Genomic DNA, 21,692 nt, shown 5'->3' with positions numbered 1-21,692 from the left:
AATTAATAATTAATGTAGGAAATTCCTTCTTCTTACATATTTTAAAAATAAATATACATTTTCATACTGTGCAAATTTTAATTTTATCATTTATAATTACTTTTCTTTCTTTAGTTGATGAAAATTGGGATGAAAGTAGTACAAATGATGATGATGAAAATGATAAACANTACAAATGATGAAGTTTATGATGATGATGAAAATGATAAAGATTATCAACCATATTCTCCTGTATTACATGAATCTAATAGTGATGAATCTAATAATTCAATATTTTCAAATCAAGTCCAAAATACATGTAAGTATAATTTAAAAAATGTGTTTTGTAATACTAATTTATTTTAATGTGAGTTGTGTTAATAAAATTGTTTAAAACACTCATTTTTGTATTATTTAAATCATTCAATGAACTATAATTCAAAATAATGAATCATTTTAATAAACAACTTTCTTTAACAAATTTTTAAAGTAAAATTATTTATAGTCATAAGTTTTAAAAATGTAATATATTAAAATATTAATATGTGATTTTTATTTTAAAGTTGAAGAAAATCATGATGAAAATGATGTCTCCATCCGACCTTATTCCAGAAAATTAAAACGGATTCGACAGCAAAATAGACAAAAAGGACTTCCATATACAACAGCAAAAGGCAAAAAAGTAGGTGCTCGATCTAGTGACAAGGAGTTGGTTGCATGTCGTATGAAATGTAAAGATTGGTTGCAAGACATTAAATCNCTCCCATTCTAGTAAGAATTTTAAAATAATTTTTTTATTTTTGTGTTTATTACATTAAATTTTGTTCTACAATTTAATTAGATAACAATATCACCAATAATCAAAATGAAGAATATAATTCTAGCAATAGTAAAGTTCAACTTTGGATTTCTAGTCATCAAGAACATTTGTATATAGGTAAGTTAAACAATAATATGTAGGTAGGTATACTTAAATTAACTTCATAATTTTAAATTCAATTTTATTTTTAATATTTTTTTTGAGTTTTAACAAAATAAATTAATTATAGTTACTATAAAATAAAAATTGTAGTCCATCTGGTATTACCAAGTTAGATGGTCGTGGAAAAAGATGTCCTGTTAACAAAACTACAGAAGAAGCAATTTTATATGTTCAAAAACATATTTCAACATTCCCAACATATGAAAGTCACTATACTCGCCGTACTAATGATACAAAGTATTTACCATCACATTTAAATCTTACTTTGATGTACAAATTATACCGTTCTGAGACTGAAAAACCAGTTAGTAAATCAATTTATGAAAGGGAATTCAAGAAAACAAAATTAAAATTTAAGTTGAGAAAAGCGGACACTTGTCATAAATGTGATGTTTTTAAAATGAAGATTAAAATGGAAACTAATGATGAAAACAAAAAAAAATTGATTGAAGATCATGATCACCATGTAAAAAATGCTGATGATGCATATAATACTAAAAAAATTGACAAAGATAAATCTAAATTAGACCCTTCAATCCTTTGTCTAACTTTTGATTTACAACAATGCTTGCCAACCCCATTTCTTGAAACGTCTGTTGCTTTTTATAAAAGATTGTATTGGACTTATAATCTTTCTACACATAATCTGGCTACTGGTCAGGCATCTTGTTACTTGTGGCACGAAACAATTGCTCGAAGAGGTGCTAACGAAATAGCATCATGTATTTATAAAGAACTTTCAAATATATCAAATAATGTGAAAACAATAATACTTTATTCAGACTCTTGTGCAGGCCAAAACAAAAATTCATACCTTTCTGCTATGTTTTTTACTATTCTTGAAAAAAAAAAATATATTGAACAAATAAATCACAAGTTTTTAACTCCTGGTCACACTCATATGGAGTGCGACTCAGATCACTCGCTAATAGAAAAACAGAAGAAACATTCCGCACTTCAAATTGCACATCCAAGAGACTGGGCTACACTTATAAGCTGTACAAACAAAAAGAAACCTTTTCTTGTGCATGAAATGGATCAGGAACATTTTTTTAATTTTGAAAAATTATTGAAAGGACCTTTAGTAGTACACAAAAAAGATGAAAATGGATATAAATTTGTTTGGCATGATGTTNATGAAAATGGAAATAAATTTGTTTGGCATGATGTTGCCTGGTTGCAATATAGAAGTAGTAACATTGGTACATTATACTACAAAACAAGTTTATCTGAAGATGAACCGTTTAAAATAGTAAATCTAAAAAGAAGAGGCCGTGTAAATAATTTTACATTGCAAAAAATGTATAATTCACTAGTTCCAATATCTAAAGAAAAAAAAAGAGATCTACTCCAACTTATCCCGTTAATACCAAATATTTACCATGATTTTTATAAAAATTTGAATAGTGATTCTACTGAGAAACAAGATTATGATCCAGATCTTGATGAAGATTTGTCTATTGATAATGATGATTAATTTTTTTATTTTAATTTCTTATAATTTTTTTACTTTTATTCTTTGTACTATTTTATTTTATATTATGTTTGTTCTATATCATAATAATATTATGATACATACACATTATTATATGTGTACAGTTAAATTATACTCAGAGGAATGAATGTATTAATCAAATGTGAAACAAAATTTTAAATAATATATCAAAATATTATTTTTAAATTAATTTGTTATACTAATTATTAATAAAGTAAGGTTTTACTAGAAAAACAATTTTTTTTTATGATTCTATTTCAACAAAAATAAATGTAAAGGTTATACCCTAGTATTTTGTTATTGTTTCCTTGATACGAATTTATTGAAATTCTAAGTTAAGTCAAAACGTATAGAATCTAAAAGTCATAAGTCATGATCGTAATGACTTATGTCAAAAGTTCAAAAATAAAAATGGCTCAAGTGCATTTATCTTGTAATTGCTAAATATGTACATATATCTATTACTACACATTTGTTTGACATGAAAAACTAATAATAAAAATATTTGATATAGGAATATAAACATTTAATTTACACTTGTAGCAATTTTCAAAATTTTATTTGTTTGTATTGAAAACCACCAAAAATTGACTTAAGCCCTTCTTCCCTGGAACCAAAGANTAACTATTCTTACCACTTCTGATTCTTCTCTCCTCATATCTAGTATATTTAAGTATTGTCAAAAAATTGATATAATTAATGATGGACAGGTCATTTGAATACTCAAATATCATTAAAAATAAGGAAATTTCCTTCCATTAAATATTATTCCATTATTGAAATAAAGAAATATACATTATGACTTAAAAAAAAACAAGATCTCTAAATTTACTCAATGGAAAGTTTTATTATTATTTTTAAGCCAATATCTATTGCACACAGAGGTTTATGCCTTAAAAAATATTGTTTCAGATGAAATGTATGATAATTTTGTTACATTTATAAGACTGTAATTAGCTATCATATAAAAAAATAACATTTAATAATTTTACTATTGTTGCCAAGGATGAAAAAAATTATTACTGTATTTTCAAAAATCTAAAAATTATAGTTCCATGTACAAAATATAATATTTTATAATAATTGTCATGTGATTATAGCATATTATTATAAAATTGAATGCAAACTTTATACAATTCTTGGTTCATCTTCATCGGTCCTTAATGTGTGAAAATGTTAAGATGCTTAGCAAAATGTTTAAGATATGGTTTATCAATGAAATTTGTTGCAAATTGTATGCATATATTATTACTAGGCTCCGCCTAGCTGGGGCTCCGCCCCAGACCCGGGGCCCTTCGAGCCTTACGCGCCTTCGGCGCGTAAGTCTCTTCGGGCCGTCATCATAAGTAGNTTTTTTTTGAACAAAACCGTGATTTTCCAAACCGGCTCGATAGCACATGGAAAGGGTAGTTGACAGTGTGACCATTCTAATGTGGTGTGGACAAGGATCACAGGTGATAGGGAAAATGATTGTCTAATAACTAATCATGTGTGTATATGCAACACTGACCCTACAGATAGACGACGCGCACTGTTATATGGTTACCTGTGACCTATACTCATGATAACTTTATTACGTTACAGGATATTTAGCCCAAAATAAAAATTTAATTTTTTGTTNTACGTTACAAGATATTTAGCCCAAAACAAAAATTTAATTTTTTGTTTTTTTTCTTAAAGTCTATGACCAAAATAAATCTATTTTAGTAAAAATAGTTGAAAATAATAAGACGATTATAATAAGTTCACGCAATTTAGATAGATGGTTTTTCATTTTTCATGAACTTTGCAGTTCATTATTCCAATGAACTGCACTAAAGTTTAATGCAATTTTTAGAAAAATGTAAAACTTATATTGTAAAGGAATAAATTGAACTAATGGTCAATATTGATGATTTACTTCTTACTAATTCTTTGTATCGAGAAGTTTGACCTATTTTGTGATCTATTTATAAAGTATATTGTGTATTTGTGTTTGGTATGCGACATAGTAATGTTGAAAAGCCTTACAGTATTGATATCTATCTAGAAACCTTTGTTGAAAAATTAAAATGGTTTAACTTGTGAAGGTAAACTTTTAAAAGTGGCTTAAAGCTTATCATTAAAATATAATTAATTATAGTATGTCTTAAATGTTCTATTGCAGTGGTCGGCAACCTTTTTTAATTCTCGGGCCACATTTACAAATTAAAAAGAATTCGCGGGCCNGTACAGAACGCCGTGGTATGATTGCGAATCGTAAAAAAAATCGTTTTCATGTCGTAAAGTGTCGCAAGAATTTCGGGCGGCGCGCCCTGGCGTCTCGAGCGCATGAAAAATAAAAAGCTCGTAAAACAGTGAACACTGAACGGATTGAATTGATTTTTTTATCATATCTCAGGAATGTCATTGGGCGGGTCTGATGAGAATTTCAAACCTTAAGTCGTAAAACGCTGGCGTCAGCGAGCGTTTTTCTCGAAAACGGTCGAAATTTTAAAACGCTCGCGGGCAAGCGGCAAAAATTTTCCGATATTCGCCAATAATTTTCCCGGAGTCTGGTGACCGAGTACTTTCGTTGAAAAAAAAATTTTTGAAAATCCGAGCACGCTAAGTAATTTTCCCAGAAAAGCGTTTTTTTCCTTGTTCTATTATATAATAAGATAAATAATCGGTTGGCAATCTATATTGTAAACAAGTAATTGTACTTGAACAAACCTNTTAGAATTTAAAGCGGGCCGTATTCAATAGCCACGCGGGCCGGATACGGCCCGCGGGCCGCCGGTTGCCGACCACTGTTCTATTGGATTATAAATATCTAGTATATTTAGGTCTTCTTCTTTTTCTTCTTTCTCACCTTAATCCCAACTACTTGGGGCCGGCCACTCCTTATCCTAAATTTCTACTTGACATGATTTCCCACATCATCTACGTTCACATCAGCTGTCCTCAAATCGCATTCAATAGCATCCCTCCATCTCTTTTTTGGTCTTCTTCTACTTCTTCTTCCTTCAACATTCATTTCTATAACTATTCTTACCACTTCCGATTCTGCTCTCCTCATATCTAGTATATTTAAGTATTGTCAAAAAATTGATATAATTAATGGTGGACAGGTCATTTGAATACTCAAATATCATTAAAAATAAGGAAATTTCCTTCCATTAAATATTATTCCATTATTGAAATAAAGAAATATACATCATGACTTAAAAAAAAAACAAGATCTCTCAATTTACTCAATAGAAAGTTTTATTATTATTTTTAAATCAATATCTATTGCACACTGAGGTTTATGCCTTAAAAAATATTGTTTCAGATGAAATGTATGATAATTTTGTTACATTTATAAGACTGTAATTAGCTATCATATAAAAAAATAACATTTAATAATTTTACTATTGTTGCCAAGAATGAAAAAAATTATTACTGTATTTTCAAAAATCTAAAAATTATAGTTCCATGTACAAAATATAATATTTTATAATAATTGTCATGTGATTATAGCATATTATTATAAAATTGAATGCAAACTTTATACAATTCTTGGTTCATCTTCATCGGTCCTTAATGTGTGAAAATGTTAAGATGCTTAGCAAAATGTTTAAGATATGGTTTATCAATGAAATTTGTTGCAAATTGTATGCATATATTATTATAAATAATCGGTTGGCAATCTATATTATAAACAAGTAATTGTACTTGAACAAACTTAACAACTTGAAATAGATTAAAATAACTATGGTAAGCCTAGTTCAATTTTTAACTTGTCCATGGTACATTGTATTATTATTACCCAGTACCGACAGATGTACAGATGTCTTAAATCGGTTNTTGAATACTCAAATATCATTAAAAATAAGGAAATTTCCTTCCATTAAATATTATTCCATTATTGAAATAAAGAAATATACATCATGACTTAAAAAAAAAACAAGATCTCTCAATTTACTCAATAGAAAGTTTTATTATTATTTTTAAATCAATATCTATTGCACACTGAGGTTTATGCCTTAAAAAATATTGTTTCAGATGAAATGTATGATAATTTTGTTACATTTATAAGACTGTAATTAGCTATCATATAAAAAAATAACATTTAATAATTTTACTATTGTTGCCAAGAATGAAAAAAATTATTACTGTATTTTCAAAAATCTAAAAATTATAGTTCCATGTACAAAATATAATATTTTATAATAATTGTCATGTGATTATAGCATATTATTATAAAATTGAATGCAAACTTTATACAATTCTTGGTTCATCTTCATCGGTCCTTAATGTGTGAAAATGTTAAGATGCTTAGCAAAATGTTTAAGATATGGTTTATCAATGAAATTTGTTGCAAATTGTATGCATATATTATTATAAATAATCGGTTGGCAATCTATATTATAAACAAGTAATTGTACTTGAACAAACTTAACAACTTGAAATAGATTAAAATAACTATGGTAAGCCTAGTTCAATTTTTAACTTGTCCATGGTACATTGTATTATTATTACCCAGTACCGACAGATGTACAGATGTCTTAAATGGGTTTAAGAGATATACTTCTAAAATTTTGGGGAAAGGAGAAAAAAATTTGAACAATTTTTATTAAATTGTGCTTATTGATAAAACTTTTGGTGTCTTGATGGGAAATCCGACTAGGCCCGTGCACAAGCCTAAAGAAGATGCTTAACAGTTGACTATTGGTTACCGTAACAGGATTGGAGTTATGGTCATAAATAGGCATCTATTTATATTCCTTCATATAAAAATCTTTTGATATTTTTTTGTTTCATATACTTAATATTTAATTAATTGAATCATTTTTACAATTCATCTTTTATACCATAAAAAAATAAAAGTGACAATACCCTTCATTTTTACTTTTTAATAACAACATANACGGTCGAAATTTTAAAACGCTCGAGGGCAAGCGGCAAAAATTTTCCGACCTTCGCCAATAATTTTCCCGGAGTCTGGTGACCGAGTACTTTCGTTGAAAAAAAAATTTTTGAAAATCCGAGCACGCTAAGTAATTTTCCCAGAAAAGCGTTTTTTTCCTTGTTCTATTATATAATAAGATAAATAATCGGTTGGCAATCTATATTGTAAACAAGTAATTGTACTTGAACAAACCTAACAACTTGAAATAGATTAAAATAACTATGGTAAGCCTAGTTCAATTTTTAACTTGTCCATGGTACATTGTATTATTATTACCCAGTACCGACAGATGTACAGATGTCTTAAATGGGTTTAAGAGATATACTTCTAAAATTTTGGGGAAAGGAGAAAAAAATTTGAACAATTTTTATTAAATTGTGCTTATTGATAAAACTTTTGGTGTCTTGATGGGAAATCCGACTAGGCCCGTGCACAAGCCTAAAGAAGACGCTTAACAGTTGACTATTGGTTACCGTAACAGGATTGGAGTTATATAGAATAGGCATCTATTTATATTCCTTCATATAAAAATTTTTTGATATTTTTTTGTTTCATATACTTAATATTTAATTAATTGAATCATTTTTATAATTCATCTTTTATACCATAAAAAAATAAAAGTGACAATACCCTTCATCTTTACTTTTTAATAACAACATACATATTTAACTAACTTATAATAAAAAATAGTGACTATGGTTAAGATACCTTTTTCTTTGAGGAGGCGCTATAACCCTTAATAAATTAAAAAAACGACAGAAAAAAAAATTAACTAAGGAAATGGCTGGTAAATTACATTTTTAGAGTCATTATTATAGTTATAATTTATTAGTAATTATACATAAATTATGACATTTATATCAAATAGTGATTGGTGTAACTATAATGAAATATTTGTGGGCGCTTATTGTATTTTCTCTCATCTAAAAAATATTTTATGCAATAATATATAAAATTGTCTACATTTTTTTCTACAAATTCATCAACTGGGGGTTAAGCTCCTTTCTCTAGTTGAAAAAAAATTATATTTTATTAAATAAAAGAATAACAAACGTTAATTGAAATATTTAATTATTAGTTCAATTAAACTTTTCTATGACCTAAATTTAATTAAGAGACCAATAACTATAGTAATCGTAGACTTTAAGTAAAAAAAAAATTAATTAGGAACTTGAAAAAATTGCAATAAATAAAGTGTAATATAGTGACTCATCACGTTACCAGAAAGGAAGTTAGTACATGGGGTTACTCTATAATAACCGGAAACAATTTATTCATGTCAAAATTAATCAAATGTCCCTTCGTAAAGTTTACGTTTCCTTTTAATAGGATGTAACAGTATAACACGTATAGTTAACGTAATTATAATTTATCTGCATACTTATTTTGTATCTCTAAAATGAATTTCATAATATTAATAAGCAGTAACAGTAAACTTGATTGCTAATATGTAAAAAAGATTTTCCTAATATATTTTTTTTGAAGGGAAAACCCTGTATACAAAATCTTTATATTAAGTTTTTGTATATTTAAATTTCTCCTTAAAATTATCGATTCTAAATTTGTCAACATCAATTTCATACTAAATTTGTCAACATCAATTTCATACAAAATTTGTTTACTATAATAAGTATTTATTCGTGTATTATACTTAAAAATATTATAATATAGATTTCATTAAAATATGTGACGTATTAACTGTAGTCTCCCATTGGAAATTTAAATTAAAATATAAAATATATAGAATGTTCAGTAAATAAGGAAACGTAAATTGTTACAATCAAAGAGAACAACAGAAACCTGTTTTCTTACTTTCTGAACACCTATATATTGACCAAATGTATATATGTAATGCAATTTAAAAAAAATTATATTGATACATACATTTTTTAATAAATTATGTAAATTTAAAGTTGAAAAAATAAAATATGAAAAAAAAAATTAATTACAAAGTTAGCATGTTTTTTTAACTACGGTAACCATTTACACAATGAAGATACGTAATTCGTAATTATCGTAATTCAATGTAATTCGTCAGAAAATTTTTTTTAACTTATAGTACGTAACATGAGCTTTAATGTAATATGTATTTGAAGCTTGGAGTATTTCTGAAACATTTTCAATATTTATGTTGAAAAAGTTAAATTTTCATGCAGAACTTTATAATTTAAATATTCCCTTGTAGATTGAGGAGGATCCGGTTTTCAATAAAATTACATCAAACAAAAGGGATATATCTAAATACTTATATAAAAAAAATTATTCAAAGTTATTTGCGTTTTTTATTTAACTTTATCTTTGATAAGGATACATTCTAACACAACATTCTATTCAATTCATCGAAAATTAACCACATAAGTATTTAAAATCGCAAATACTTATAGTATCTGCGATTTTTAAAGTTAAGTAAAAGTAATAGCTTAGGATGCTACCCAAAGTATTAAAGTGAGGTAGAATTGTTTGACATGCATAATTTTAAAACTAATAATGTTTAAAATTATATATTATATAAATATGTGAATTTGGGTTCAATTTTATTCAATTAAAATTTTGTATATGAAGGCATATTTTTATTTTTAAATATTAATTATTTCTTGGGTTCGACCACTGAAATATTATTAATAATTATGTACTTGAAATCATTATCAAATACAAAAAAAAGATATTTATATTTAAATATCTTTTTTTAAACTATAGTAAAATTATACTATTTANATACAAAAAAAGATATTTAAATATAAAGTTATTTTTTTTAATAAAAAATTTATTGGTTACACTTTAAAAGTATTATTTATTTAAAACATTTATCAGCCATGTTAGTCCTTTTTTTAGTGATTGTAGCACCACTAACACTAAAAATTCTAAACTGATGTACTGCTTGGTAGAGGAGTGTTGTATTTAATGAAAAACTGGAAAAAAGTACAAATTTTTTAGTAAAATTATACTATTTAGATATATTCTAAGTATCTAATTAATCTCACTTTTTTTTATTGTGGGTAAGTTATATAAACATTCTAATTTTTTGCTATAGATGTGCCCAAGAATCTGTCAATTTCATAACTTACTACTGACTTTCCCTCGTAAACATGTTTTTTCCCCGTAAAGAAGCAAGATAAATCATCATGAATTTGGGCATAATCTGTAGAATCATATTTACTAAAATTTTGGTGCTACTCATAACACTCATTTTTTAAGTACTCGATGGCCATTTGTTTCTTTACTTCATTTTTAATCTAGACAGTTTTAAATTGTGGGTAGTAGACAGCAGCAGTATTTAAAAATTTGTTCATCAAAGAATCATAAAATCTTATTTTTATACCTAAAACACTTAAATATTAATATCAACAAAGTTGGTTTTTATTACAGTACTCAGTGTACAAAAATATAATTATTCAGAATAAAATAATGAATATATAACATAATGAAATATTTAGAAATATAAGATACTCATTAATATTATAGAANTAATACACATGGGATTGTAAATACAGGTAGCTAATTGGATTTTTATGACATTGCTGTCTCAGTCATAGATTGTTTATTATCAATTATTATTATCAATAGATATACTTTCTGTATTGTCAGTTAGTGTATTTATAAACTCATAATAATGTGCCTTACTACAATTGATAATAACAATGCTGTGTACCTGTTAATATCGATGTTATAAAAATCCAATTAACACCACTGCTTCCATACAATTAATTCCAATGTGTCTCGTTGAGTATTATTAAGTATACGCCAAGATTTTGTTTGATTAAATCAGCTGAATTTTTTTGAACACTTTTGTTTGTTCCACATAGCAGTAGGCTTGGCAAAAGTAATTCTGAACTGGTTTTTGAAAGTAGTATTAAACAAAGCATTTTTAAAGTCCTAAACAGAAATTGTTATTTAAACAATTAAAATATTTGATCTAAAATTTTACTTGTTAAATGTACAATGTATGGTTATCTAATTGTATTCATTTTTATTTGCCACTGTTGCTTTCTATTTAATTCTATGTGCACAAAATCGGTAATTTTGGGTAACGTTTACACTTTTGGTTTGTTTGGGTAACTTATACTGATAATGTTTATATCATTATTTATAATGCTCAAATTTATAACATCAATTTCCTCTACTTCATAATATAATTCTATTGATTAGTTGTTCCGCCATAAAATCACCATATGATTTAGCACTAGCTCAATAAAGTCATCATAGATCATTGTTATATTTAAAATATTATTATTTTATTAATTTACTAAATAAAGGTTAAATTATTATATAAAATTATAACTGTATATCTAAATTATAGAAAAAAAACTTAAAAACTATTATTATCATTATGATTCTATTATACTTAAGTAGTAGATACAATTTGAAAGGAAAAACAGAACAAAAACTGAAAGCCAGATTACCGAATGCTCTCTTGAACATTATTAGAACCATACGGTTTTATTTTGAACTTTGATCTGTCTTANAAATAATTTATAGTTATTAATTATATTAATTTAAATAAATCTTACTTAAAATATTTTACAAAATTAGAACCATTATATGTAGTACAATAACATAATTTATCTAAAATTTCAAACTTTATGTATACTTCATCTATAGCTTTAACTAAGATAGCAAATGTATGTGACCCTTCTAGTCTTCTCATTGTTAAAAGACTTGTAGTTCTTAATAAATCTTCTTTGATCCATGTTTTCCAATGTATGANACTTTAAAAAAAAGGAGGATGTTATGAATTCGGTTGTAATTTTTATGTTAATACGCTATTTATAAACCGATTCGAAAATTCTTTCTTTTAACACGCTTATACTAGTTTCACCTGTATGTATGTATGTATGTATGTAGCTCTCCAAGCGCCACGCGTTATTGCATATTCCGTCGTCTATGGCCTTGAGACTAGACTGTCATAACGCAACCACCCCACCCCACGCCTCGCTCACCTAACAACGACAACACTATTCCTATAAAAATTTATTTTTAGTTATCGTACCCGTACACGCGTGCTTGTCATCAATATTATATATATATAAACAAATTTTTATTTTGACTGACCAATACTGCCCGCGTTTAATGCGCCTTACGTATATATATTTATATATTCCTACTGTCATGAACTCATAACTATATGTAAATATTAATTTTAAGGAATTTGTAATATTAGAAAGTAAAAGTAAATAATAGATTATTATTAATTGTATTAGAAAGTATAACACTAGAAACATTGTTAATTGTATTGTTAATTGATTATTATTTCTAATAAAAAGGGACCTGACCACTCACTCGGTGGTCAGTGTACAATCGATGAATGTTACATTATAGTTATTATTTTGACTCTTCTCGATTACACTTATCCGCGTGGGCAAATTGGACGTAGAAACCCCAGTTTACCACATATTATTTGGCATCCCTGGTAAATTCGTTCAATTGGACATCTCGTATTATTTGGCATCCCTGGTAAATTCGTTCAGTTGGACATCTCGTATTATTTGGCAACCTTGAAAAATTGGCTCAATTAGATACATCATACTATTTGGAATCTCCGGCAAATTCGTTCAGTTGGACACCACAAGAAATTGGCAAATTATTGAAACCATCTCAAGAGATCTAACATTGGCACTTTCAACAATAATTGAAAAATGAAATATTTGTTTTTCGTGGCTCTTTTCTGGTAAATACAATTATTTTAGTATAGTTATTTTAGTTTAAGCAATAAATAGAATAAGTTTTTACTTTGTAAAATACTGCTATTGGTAAAATTTCTTTAAAAATTTTTTTTTTACGAACCTTACAAAAAAAATTAACAAAAAAATAATGGCTACACAAAATAATTTTTCTATTTTCGAATTAGCTCAATTAATAGGCGAACCTTTTGAAGGCAAATCTAATACTTTAAATAATTTCATAAATGCTGTAAATGATGCTTATATTATGGCTACGGCTGAACAGCATAGACAACTGTTTTTAGCCATTAAGCTGAAAATTAAAGGCAAAGCTAGAGAATTAATTGACTCTGTAGAAATAAAAGACTGGTCGGAACTTAAAATCCTTCTTATTGAAAATTATGGAGAAGAAATTCGTCCAGATCAACTTTGTGTTGAATTACAAACCATTAAACAGAATAAAAATGAAAAAATTAACGATAGAGTAGAAAAATTAGAATTTAAACTTTATCAGGCTTATACTTACAAATTAACTTGTAAAATAAAAAAATCAGCCATTAGGGATATGTGTGAAGATCAGGCCTTAGGCGCATTTAAAAGAGGTCTTCACAATAACCAAATTAAAATTATCGTGTTAGCTAATAATCCGAAAACTTTAAGTGATGCAATCGCAATTGCTAAACAAGAAGAATTAAGGCTTCATACTGAAAATAATTTAGTTAAGTATTCTTTTAATTCAAATAATCCTAATAACTCTTGTAAAATTTGCCATAAAAATAATCATAGTACATCAAGTTGTTTTTTTCGTAATAATAACAATACAAATAATTCTCAAAATACTCAGAATTTTAATAATAACTCTAATAAATTTAGTAATAATAAAAATAACAATAAAAAATTCTGCACTTATTGCAAGAAAAATTTTCATACTCGAGATGAATGTTATAAATTAAAAAATTCTAATAAGAACGAACCTAGTACTAGTAAAAAATTTAATTTTAATGATTCTAAACAAATATCTTCCGTAAATACATCTCAAAATGATATACCTTATTGCAAAATTTTTTCATCAGATTTGAATAAAAATGTTACATTTATGATTGATAGCGGAGCACAAGCTAGTTTAATTAAAATAGGAGATTTACCTAAAGGACATAGGTATTGGGATAATTCTCTTACCACGTTAGAGGGTATTGCTGGAAATACAAACAGTCTAGGTTATACTAAAATCAATTTAAAAATAGGACATAAAACAATAACACATGTATTTTACATAGTTTCAAACAATTTTAACATTAAGTCTCATGGTATTCTTGGGTACGATTTTCTTAATGAATATGTTAAAATTATTGATTTAGGTAAAAAAGAATTAAAATTCTATTTTCACAAAAAAATTGACATAATAGACCTTTCTCTTACTAATAATTACTCGATTAAAGGCTTGTCAGAATCTATCATTAAAGTAAAAACTGTTCAAACTAATAACACAACCGGTATTATATATGACCCAATAGTAATTAACGAAAACATTTTCATTGGAACTTGTATAACGCAAATTAAAAACAATTATGCATTTGTACCGATTTTAAATACATCAGAAGAAGACGTTTCAATTTCTATTAATAATATTAAATTTGATTCTCTACCACAAGATTTCGAGCTCATAAATGTAAATACTACCAATTGTAATAATGCTAATAACAATAATAATAATAATAGATTAGCTCTTTTAAATCAAAACCTTAGGTTGGATCATTTAAATGACGAAGAAAAATCGTCTATTAATTCGTTTAATGAAAATAAAATAATATTTGATAACAATTTAGCAAAAATCTCCCAGTCCATATCTGGCTTACAGAATATTACAGCTGATTCGGTAGATTTTGAAAATATTATGATTACCCAATCCTTAGTTGAGAATAATATTATATCTCTAGATAAAACCATAAGTAAATTAATTTTAGCCATTATTTTTTCTCAGAGGAATCAATTACATCCTATAGTAATAAAACCAGAACAATTTTTAAACGAGATAAACCATATTTTAACTAAAATACCTAATAACCTTCAAGTACCAATAAATGTAAACCTTGATAACATTAACGAAATATTTAAAATTTTAGAAATTAAGACTATATATAATAATAATAAACTAATTTTTAAAATTAAGTTACCGTTAAGTAGTATTAATAATTATATAATTTATCACATTGTACCAATATTTATTCCTTTTAATAATCAAAACCAATTTATTCATCTTACAAAAAATGTCAAATATCTTTTTACGGATAATCTAATATCGCACTATATCAAATTCGACAGCCTTAGTAATTGTCAATTATTAAATAATGTGTTTGTTTGCAAAAGTGACGCGTTCTTTTCCGGTACAGACAAGGTCCCTATATGCGAAACGGACCTATTAAATAATAAATATAGCCTGCCGTCGACTTGTGATGTTTATATATCACAAATTAGCTCGGAAAGTTGGTATCACTCCTACTTCCCAAATAATTGGTATTTTGTCATGGTAAAGGATACCGTAGTAACTATATCATGCAATGCACACACTATAGTTGAAAAAATAATTATAAATAAAAGTGGAATGCTATCCCTAAAAGAGAACTGCATGGCAATAACACCATCAGTTACTCTTGAGGCTACTCAGTCTCAATTAGAATCAAAATTTGAGTCGATACCTTTGGAGTTTAGTCTATTGAACTCAAGTTGTTGCAATTATATACATAATAGAATTGCACAAAAACCCATACACCTCGAAAGAATGGAAAATGTGAAACTCGACCAGGCAGCCCTTAATAAATTAAATGAACAATTATCTTACCAAGAACGCATCGTCGACTTATTAGCAAACAAACATGTTTACGAATTTTATAACGATAATAAGTTTATAATAAATTTACTTTTTAAAACCTTCGGATTACTATTAGTGGTAGTAATTGTATATATTTATATAAAATGTTGTAAGAAAAAACCCGTTAATAACCAACCCACAATAGAATTAGAACCTTTAAACTTAGAAGAAAATCCAATTGTAAATAGACAAGAACGATTTATTTATAATACTAGATTTAGACGTAGGTTATTAGAAAATTTAACATAAAATTATCTGTATTTTAATTAAATATAATAAATAATATATTTTAAAATTGTAAGAAATAATATCTGAAGATATTATTTCTCTTTAAGGGTGATGGTGTCATGAACTAATAACTATATGTATATATTAGTTTTAAGGAATTTGTATTATTAGAAAGTAAAAGTAAATAATAGATTATTATTAATTGTATTAGAAAGTATAACACTAGAAACATTGTTAATTGTATTGTTAATTGATTATTATTTCTAATAAAAAGGGACCTGACCACTCACTCGGTGGTCAGTGTACAATCGATGAATGTTACATTATAGTTATTATTTTGACTCTTCTCGATTACACTTATCCGCGTGGGCAAATTGGACGTAGAAACCCCAGTTTACCACACTACCTCCGTTTATACCTCAGGTATAACGTTAGTCCGACCCGGCCGCCAACAAAACACAGCTATACCTAGTGCATGATATGTTTACGTACTTAAGTCGCATTATTTGTATATACATATATTTATATAAATATTCTAATTACTATTAAAATGTATATATTAACACGATTTATTCTAAGAGATATAAAGTATTCATTCCGATTACGAGGGAAGATTTCCGTATCGTCATTTTTAGTCACTACCTCCACGTTCCGAGAGTGAGTATTTTATGCGCCTGCTGCTTTCCTTGGATGTAATAGCCGTTTCTCAGACTCCCTCCCCGGAATCGAACTCTGTATTCCCATTACCCGTTACAACCATGATATAACTACTATCATAACATGAAACTAAAAAGTAAAAAATAAATATAGTTTAAAAAACACGCTTTTAAAGCACATTGAACTAAAAAGTTAAAAATAATTATTTTAAACTTATTTTAAAAATTATTTTTAACTTTTTAGTTCGATGTGCTTTAAGGTACGGTCTGTCAGGCGCGACATTTCAACTTTTGGTCGCAGCGACCGACGACTTACTGCTGCAAGAGCAGTATACGCGCGACACATCTCAGCGACACTATGTCAAAATTATTATTTTCATCGTCTGATGACGAAATATTAATTCAAGAAGTTGAAAATAACCCTATATTATATAATATAGCTGCTACGGATTATAAAAATATTATAATTAAGGACACAATTTGGAAAGAAATATCGGCAAAAATTAGAAAATCTGGTAAATATTATAATTAATAATTTTCATTACATTTATTCAAGTACATAAAATAATTTTGAAATAATTTTGTTGTAGATGAAACGAAAAAACGCTGGAAAAATATTAGAGATTCGTACTCGCGAAATAAAAGGAAACTGGGAACTGGATCGGCAGCATCAAACAAAAAAAAGTGGTCATTGGCAACACATCTCACTTTTTTGGACCAAGTTGAATGTGAACGAGAGTATGTATTAAAATTATATATTATTTATAATTTTAAAAAAATGGGTATTCATAAAAGTATTATTATAGAGAACTCTAATTTATTGTACCTAGTTGGTAAAAAAAGAATGTAATAAAAACATTTTAATTTTCATATAATTTAAGTATTATTTGATTACAGTATTATTAAATAATCATAAATAATTTTCATATGTAAAAATTGTAATATACGATAAATTACTAAAATTTTCAGCTCAGCTTGTAACGGAACTATAAATCATAGTATGGACGTTCCTTGCGGTGAAGAAAATGTCGTTGATACACTATGTGAAACAGCTAATAGTTTACCGACTGAAACTTTAATTAGAAAGCGTGGTATTTCTAAATCAAAAAACATTGCCGATTTATTTGTGAATAATTTAGAGGANAGAAAGCGTGGTATTTCTAAATCAAAAAATGTTGCCGATTTATTTGTGAATAATTCAGAGGAACGAAGTTTGCTTATTAAGAAAATTATGAATCAAAATGAACAACTATTGGAAAAGAAAGAAGAAAGTTTCGATGAATTTGATTTATTTTTCAAAACTATGGCCGTAACAGCTAAAAAATTACCAATCAAAGGATAACTCGAAGCTAAGAGAAAAATTTTTTCATTGATGACTGAACTTGAAGAAAAGTATTTGTTAGACGAACAACCTATACACCCACATGCTGTTCAACAACATTTTCAAACATTGGATTCCTTTCAGCTTTCCCCATCAACAAGTATGTACTCAAGATCTTCAGACTCACAGTTTTCCATGTACAACTATGATGACCCCACTACTGCATAACATTTTACAATCTGTAATATGTTTTTTTTGATTTTCAAATTTTATATTCGCTTATTTACATACTGAGTATTAAAAGTTTTAATTTTTATTATTTTTTTTGTAAAAATAAAATCTACGTTTATTTTATATGATGTATAAGTACCTATATATTTTTTTCATTAACATTTACTTGTTGACTATTTTATAATTTTTATTAAAAGTTGGATTTATTTATTATGTTTGGTAATTTAATAATAAACATTTATGTGATTTTTTATTTAATTATTATTATTTTATTACTTTAATTATTGGTTATGATTTAGGTTGCCAAGAAAGAGCCTCTTCATTATTAAAAAATTCTCTGAACAAATTTCTAACTCCAAATCCTTCAATATTTGAAAACCTTCCTCGTCGGGAAAGTGGCATCATATTGTTAGTTGGTGGTAATTGTTTAGTATCATATTCGAAAAATGGTCGTTTATAATGACCCAGAACTGCTTGAACTTCGTATACGGACATGTTTTCCATCAATTGCTAAAATACAATTTGGGAAATTCCACTTGTACGTAAATTCTGCGGATTTTTGTTTATAATCAATATTTTTTGAAACGGGCAAAAAAATGGACACCAATTTAATTTTCAATTCAGCTAGTGTTTTTTTATAATTATGCTTAAATAGTTATGACTGATATGAAAAGCGAATGCTAATGACCTCAATGATTCACCAGTGGCAAGATACCTATTTAAAAAGAATTCAAACTTAATTACTACCGTAAATACTGTTAATACGCCACTGGTAGGTATAGATACAATTTATTAAACATTAAATTAATTATAATACCTTAAAGTAACTGCTAATTTTTCTGCCGGCGATATAGGATTTTTAATTCGATTGTTAGATGGTAAAGTTAATTTTTCTTCCACCAAAGATAGTAAAAAATTAAATTGTTCATAATTAATTCGGAAATATTCCCGAAATCTAACGTGATTACTTGTTAAATGTCGATTAATTAATATTTCAAAAAATCCTTCACTTTCGCGATTTTTATAATATTGTCCGTTGTTTTTCTTTTCTTCAGACACGTCGCGCCTGGCAGACCGTACCTTAATACCCATTTACGATACCCGCAGTTGTCAATCGCAAAATAAATTCAACATCTTTAGTTTTAATGATCCTGACAAATTATACATGTGTAACCTTATGACTCGTGTATAAAACTTCAATTTGTAGAAGGTGCTTAAAATCTGTCTTGCACTCCAATAATTTTTTTTTTAACTTTTAAATCATAATTTTAAAAATTAATAAATTTATTTTTTTTTTTAAATAAAAATTGCCTGAAATACTACAATATATATATATATAATGTGTTATTTAATTAGCATTACAGATTAATTGATTTATTACTGACATCAAAATTTCTCCTAAAAATCTTGAAAATATTTTATTTGGTTTTGATTATTTATGTAATATTAAGTTATAAGTGGTAAAATATTTTTTAAGTTCTTTATCCTTTAGGGATACTAACATTAATTTTTTGAATGACAACTTACATAATTAACTTGCTTATAAAATAGAAAATGGTCTAATTTAAAAAATAACAGATCGATTATAACTTTTGGACTAGTACTTAAAAAATAATAGTATCTTTATAATTAGGCAGATGAAATTCGGCGGCCGAGAATCGTCTAATGATAAAAATAGTCAAATATATTAGAATAACAAATTTAAAACTAAACAATATATTGGAGGTAAATTTATGATTATTTAATTAATTCGATAGTAAGTATTTGAGAAAATGAATACTGAAATTAGTAGAGGCAAAAATATTACCAACAAATTCAAATAATCGACTGAATAATATTAAGTATAGAACACCCTGTATATTACATGATAGAACGTGACTTGTCAGCTAAATGATAAAATACAAAAGAAAGATCGTACATTATTCAATAGTCACTCAGTTGCCTTCGTTCGTGTCCCACGGGTCAGAAATAAGTTCATAAGCAATCTGGCAACGTTGATTCCATAAGTCTGTATAATTAAAAGGGACAGAACATTAAAATCATTATTTACAATACCAATATCACGTTGTCAGATTGTTTATTGTTATATATTTTATTTGAATTCGTCGCCGTTTTTAAAATCTGTTCCGTCTGCTGAAATCGGTTGTATGAATTTGTCGCTCAGATATACTAAAATTATTGCTATTAATAGATCGTCCGGATGAGTTATTTTTCTATTCGTTATTTATTGTCCATTAGTATTGAAAATAAAGTATATTTATAATATTTATTATGTCGGCTTAGATAATTTTTGGAACAAACCATTCAAGCACCACTTTTATTACATTAAAGATATATTTTTTTTTTGTTTATATTTTTGAAGAAATGTTATTTATATTTGATAGAAGTTTTAAATTTCCTTTTTATATATCATTTTATATTTATATACAGGGTGTAAATCTTTCGAACCATAGTAATGTATGGGCAAGTATTCTGGTAAAGTTTAAAATAGGACCTCGTTTTTCTTTTTTTTTTTTTTTCAAAATTGGAGAAATTTTGGAATAACCCCCCCAAATTTCTCTTCAATTAAAAATAAATCATACCACAATATTTCCCGCAAAATTCTCATACAAATTGAGTGGTCACTCGATTTTTTATAACTTTTGCGCCCTCCCCTGAACTTTGGGTTCAAAGTTGGAAAAAAATTTCACATTAGTGTGACCCATCAATTTGTATTGAAATTTTACTAGGAGTCCTGTGATGTAGTTTATTTTTAGTTTAAACGATTAAATAACAATAAAAACCGAAAAAACCCATAAATAATGTGATATTTCTGCATGTTTATTGCATAAAAAAAGAAGTTATATTTTAAAAGTTATCTAATATTATGTGCAACTTAATTAGTGACTATTTAATAGTGAACAGTATTTTTCGAAGATTTAAATAAACATTAACAAGCTCAGTGATGAACCATATTCTCATTATTGATTAATTTCGGGAAAGAGCAGTGGGCCGATTACATTAAAATAATTATTTCTAATTATACTATTGTAATTAAGTTTAAAATATTCATTTTAATATTATGATTGTTTTTTTTTTCGGTTTTTATTGTTATTTAATCGTTTAAACTAAAAATAAACTACATCACAGGACTCCTAGTAAAATTTCAATACAAATTGATGGGTCACACTAATGTGAAATTTTTTTCCAACTTTGAACCCAAAGTTCAGGGGAGGGCGCAAAAGTTATAAAAAATCGAGTGACCACTCAATTTGTATGAGAATTTTGCGGGAAATATTGTGGTATGATTTATTTTTAATTGAAGAGAAATTTGGGGGGGTTATTCCAAAATTTCTCCAATTTTGAAAAAAAAAAAAAAA

At 26.8% G+C, this 21,692-nt stretch overlaps 1 protein-coding gene, 1 long non-coding RNA gene and 1 pseudogene across 2 annotated transcripts in view; 1 reads left to right on the top strand and 2 right to left on the bottom strand.

Annotated features, from left to right (window-relative positions):
- The window catches only part of LOC126905059 (uncharacterized), a 3,725-nt gene extending 1,287 nt beyond the window's left edge, over positions 1–2,438 (top strand). Inside the window, exon 4 of the mRNA XM_050684451.1 lies at positions 1,075–2,438. Within this exon, the coding sequence (XP_050540408.1) occupies positions 1,075–2,438 (1,364 nt within the window). The remainder of the gene's footprint in view (positions 1–1,074) is intronic.
- Positions 2,439–10,107: 7,669 nt separating this feature from the next.
- Positions 10,108–10,833, bottom strand: LOC126903913 (uncharacterized). Its single transcript, XR_007703633.1, has 2 exons — positions 10,353–10,833; positions 10,108–10,280 (listed from the first exon to the last, which is right to left on the bottom strand). It is a non-coding gene; the product is annotated as an uncharacterized LOC126903913 (long non-coding RNA).
- Positions 10,834–18,666: 7,833 nt separating this feature from the next.
- On the bottom strand, positions 18,667–19,425 carry LOC126905058 (uncharacterized; annotated as a pseudogene).
- Between the last annotated feature and the right edge of the window lie 2,267 nt (positions 19,426–21,692).

This window comes from Daktulosphaira vitifoliae, unplaced genomic scaffold (assembly GCF_025091365.1).
Source record: "Daktulosphaira vitifoliae isolate Bord-2020 unplaced genomic scaffold, ASM2509136v1 Scaffold_4, whole genome shotgun sequence".
Lineage (NCBI taxonomy): Eukaryota > Metazoa > Arthropoda > Insecta > Hemiptera > Phylloxeridae > Daktulosphaira > Daktulosphaira vitifoliae.
Note: the sequence above shows the minus strand (reverse complement) of the source record. Positions and strands in the feature narration are given on the sequence as shown.